At 51.5% G+C, this 3,956-nt stretch overlaps 1 protein-coding gene across 1 annotated transcript in view; it reads left to right on the top strand.

Moving 5' to 3' along the window:
• The window catches only part of DSTYK (dual serine/threonine and tyrosine protein kinase), a 46,060-nt gene that overhangs the window by 35,549 nt on the left and 6,555 nt on the right, over positions 1 to 3,956 (top strand). Inside the window, exons 5-9 of the mRNA XM_029962494.1 lie at positions 883 to 884; positions 1,115 to 1,389; positions 1,752 to 1,835; positions 3,137 to 3,313; positions 3,571 to 3,764. Of these exons, the coding sequence (XP_029818354.1) occupies positions 883 to 884; positions 1,115 to 1,389; positions 1,752 to 1,835; positions 3,137 to 3,313; positions 3,571 to 3,764 (732 nt within the window). The remainder of the gene's footprint in view (positions 1 to 882; positions 885 to 1,114; positions 1,390 to 1,751; positions 1,836 to 3,136; positions 3,314 to 3,570; positions 3,765 to 3,956) is intronic.

Here is a 3,956-nt window from a genome sequence, read left to right on the forward strand (position 1 = left end):
GGCTTTTGGGGTAGAAATTCTGGATTATTACATGGCCAGGTCATAATTCCTGTGTTCCATGTGTCCCACCCTTCCCAGCTTTGGAGCCCTGTGGTGCCTGAGCTCAGGATTCTTGTGCCAGGAGTGTGTTCAGGGGCAGCACGAGATAAAACACCTGCAGCAAATGCTTGTGTGCATTTATTTGCACAACACACATCCCTTGGAGTATCTTGCTGGCTCCCAGCACTTGGAGTGCTCTCCTGAAGGAAGGGGGGGGGTTATTTTGAGGAGCTGATGCCATCTGCTGAGCCCTGGGTTTGTTTTAAATAAGCTGGGCTGGTGTTGGCCAAAATCCAGGGACAAGGTTTGCAGCTCCTGGGAGCCACATATTGTTTTGGAGTGGTTACAGAGCAGGGATTGCTCAGTGCTGGCTTGAAAATCCCAAATGGTGATGGACCTTTCCAAGGCACCAGGAAAAAAACATCAGGGACCTGGTGTGGCTGTTCCATCGCTTCCCTCTGGATGTGATTCAACATCCAGCAGTGCCTGGAAGAATTTCCTGGTCTGTGCTAGACAGAAACACAGCTTTGTACTTCTGCTCTCTGAGTTTGGGGGTGATAGTTGTGACTTCTCATCACTGCACCCCTGGAAACCTGTAGAGTTTCCAGGCAGAGTCTATCAGGGTGTTAAGGGTTGAGTGTCCTGGGAATTCCAACACCAGTGAGTGGAAGCAAAGAATATAATGTTTTCCACCTTGAAAATTTGATTTTTAGCTTCCCTGAAACTGCAGTAACCAGCTGCTCTAATTCTTTAGTACTTTCTGTCCCAAAATACCAAATTACTGTCAGACTGGGTTTAGGACTTTGTGTAAACCTACACATGCAAAGATGTTCCCCTTTGCAGGAGTCAGGACACGTGTTATTCTGTTGCTCATGAAGTTTTTCCTGCTGGCTTTAGTTTGTGACATCTGGGTCTAAAGGAAGGAACCTCTGAAGGGGGAGAAAAGGAAAAAAAAAAAAGGCCAAATGGCTTTTGGAGCAGAAGCTTCTGCTCTGGGTGTTCAGAGCAGCTCTCAGGAGTGGTTGGTACCACACTGGTGAACCCCAAGGGTGTGTCTTGCTCTTCCTTTGTGCAGATATCATCATTCCTGAGAACGGGGAGCCCGTCAGCTCCAAGGACATCAAGTGTTGCATTAAACAGATCCAGGAACTGATTATTTCTCGGTTAAACCAAGCAGTTGCCAACAAGTTAATCAGCTCAGTGGACTATCTGAGGGAGAGCTTCGTGGGGACTCTGGAGAGGTGCCTCAAGAGCCTGGAGGAGTCCTGGGAGGTGTCAGTACATCCTGCAAGGAGCTTGGAGAAGCCCAAGGATGGTTCTGTGCACATCACGAGCAATTATCTCAAACAGGTACAAGGGCTGGAGTGGCTCTTTGGAGTTGTTTGTTGGCTCTCTCCTGACCCAGGGAGGGTGGTGGGAGATGGGGATGCCCAGGGAAATCAGAGCTCTGGAATATGTGGGGTTTGGGGTCGTTAAGGGAGGTGCTAAAACTGGGAACAGTCACTTGAGGGCCTAACACTTGATTTTCCTAAATCTGTATATAATGATGAGATTACAGCCTAGAAACACCTCTGAGCTCAGTGCAATAAATGAATTAACCAAGTGATTCGTGGGTTATGCCACAGAGCACCATTCTTTTTCGTTTTCAGAGGGTCCAGCAAAGTTTATGGCTTGCAGAGTTTCCCAGATTTACATCTTTTCCTGCTTTCCAGATCCTAAATGCAGCTTATCACGTCGAAGTCACTTTTCACTCTGGCTCAACAGTGACCAGGATGCTGTGGGAACAGATCAAACAGGTATGGGCACCTTCAGCAGTTATTCCTGAGGATTTCCATCCCCTGGAAGTGTCCAAGGCCAGGTTGGAGAGGGCTTGGAGCAACCTGGGCTAGTGGAAGGTGTCCCTGGGGGTGGTACAAGATGGGCTCGAAGGTCCCTTCTGACCCAAACCATTCTGAGATTCCATGATTTTAACATTTAATGTCAAGCAAAGACCTCCTGAGTGTTTTCTTGAGCAAAGGAATGAAGGGCCCTTTGAAACTCGTGACTGTTTGGAGTAATGTTGTTTATTTGGGTTTGTGGGTTTCTTGCGGGTTTTTGTTTGCTTGTTTTGCAGTGTATTTTGATTTAGGTCAATTCACTCTCCTCCCCCCAGAGCAGACCAGATTTGCTCTGGTTTTTATGTTAAATTTCTGTCTGTTAAACCATTGATGGTGGTGAAATCCCTGCTCTGAGCTGCTGCTGACCTTTATTGCCTTCTCCCTCTCGAGGTTCCTTGGCTGGCTGAGGGGAACACCACTCTGCCCCAAGGAGGTGCAGTGCAGACTGTCACAAACCTTCAGGCCCTCCTTCAGCCTGGCAGAGGAATCCAGCCTGGCTGTGCAGCCCCTGGATTTCTGTGGCCTCTAAGAAAGGGTGGGGCAGGGCAGTTGAATCACCCAGGAATTACGGGAAGTGGTGCATTCCAGCCCCTGGGATTTCCAGACCAGCAAAAAGAAGCTTCACTGTAGATTTTGCCACTTTGGGAGCCTCTCTCTCCCTGATTTTCTGGGCTCCTGCTCATGCTGCCAGTTCCCTCAGCCCAGAAGCTGCACCAGAGCCGTGTGGTTTTCCAGCTGGTGGCTGTTGGAGCAGTTCCTGGTCACATGGGGAGGGATGGTTGGATTGTAGGGATGAACTGAGCAGCTGCTCAGGCAAATCAGACCTCTTATTTAGTGTGACATGCAACAATAGTGGGATCAATGCCTCTGGGTTAGAATCATGGGATCCTGGAATGGTTTGGGTTGGAAGGGACCTTAAAGATCACCAAGTGCCACCCCTTTCCACGGGCAGGGACACCTCCCACTAGCCCAGGTTGCTCCAAGTTTATCCAACCTGGCCTTGGACACTTCAAGGGATCCAGGGGCAGCCACAGCTTCTCTGGGCACCCTGTGCCAGGGCCTGCCCACCCTCTGAGTCAATAATTAGCAGTTACTCCAAGGGGATTGTTTAGTCCAGCTCTGTGTGCAGGTGACCACGTCATTACCAGGTGTCTGAGCAAACCCACTGACCCTGCACTGCTTCTGTGCCAGTGCCTGAGTGCTGTGTCCTGTTCTCCCAGATAATCCAGCGGATCACATGGGTCAGCCCCCCTGCCATCACCAGTGACTGGAAGAGGAAGGTGGCCCAGGATGCCATCGAGAGCCTCAGCGCTTCCAAGCTGGCCAAGAGCATCTGCAGCCAGTTCAGGACCAGGCTCAACAGCTCCCACGAGGCTTTTGCAGCTTCCCTGCGGCAGGTGAGGCGTGGGCAGCTGTTCAGGAGGGTTTGTTTCGGGGCTGTGCCACTGAGGGGAAGGAATTTGGATTGCAGGAATAGCTGCAGGAGCAGCTGGTGCAGTTCATGCAGCCGTTCCGTGGGGAGAGGTGGCAGAGCTGAGGTGAGGGCTCTGACACAAGGTTTTATTTTTAAATTAGACATTCAGGGCCTCTGCACCTTGTTGCACTCTGGCTCCAGAGCAGCAGGGTGACAGGGGGTGGGTGGTGTCTCTTGCAGCTGGAGGATGGCCACTCTGGCAGGCTGGAGAGGACGGAGGACCTGTGGCTGAAGGTACGGAAGGATCACGCTCCCCGGCTCGCCCGGCTCTCCCTGGAGAGCAGATCCCTGCAGGATGTGCTGCTGCATGGTGAGCACCCTGCCTGCTGTTCCTGTGTTCCCACCCTCCCCTTCCTCCTGAGGCACTGGGAAGGAGTGGGAGGGCTGTTTTGCTCTTCACTCTGTGAGCCTCCTGCTGACACAGCCCCAGTGCCTTGGATGCTGCAGCTGTCCCGGGAAAGGCTCTGGGCTGCCAGGCTGGGAATGTGCAGGAGAAATCATAGAATCACAGAATCAGCTGGGTTGGAAGGGACCTCTGAGATCATCAAGTCCAACCCTTGATCCAA

The sequence above is a fragment of the Manacus vitellinus genome, unplaced genomic scaffold (assembly GCF_001715985.3).
Source record: "Manacus vitellinus isolate BGI_N305 unplaced genomic scaffold, ASM171598v3 scaffold_47_pilon, whole genome shotgun sequence".
Lineage (NCBI taxonomy): Eukaryota > Metazoa > Chordata > Aves > Passeriformes > Pipridae > Manacus > Manacus vitellinus.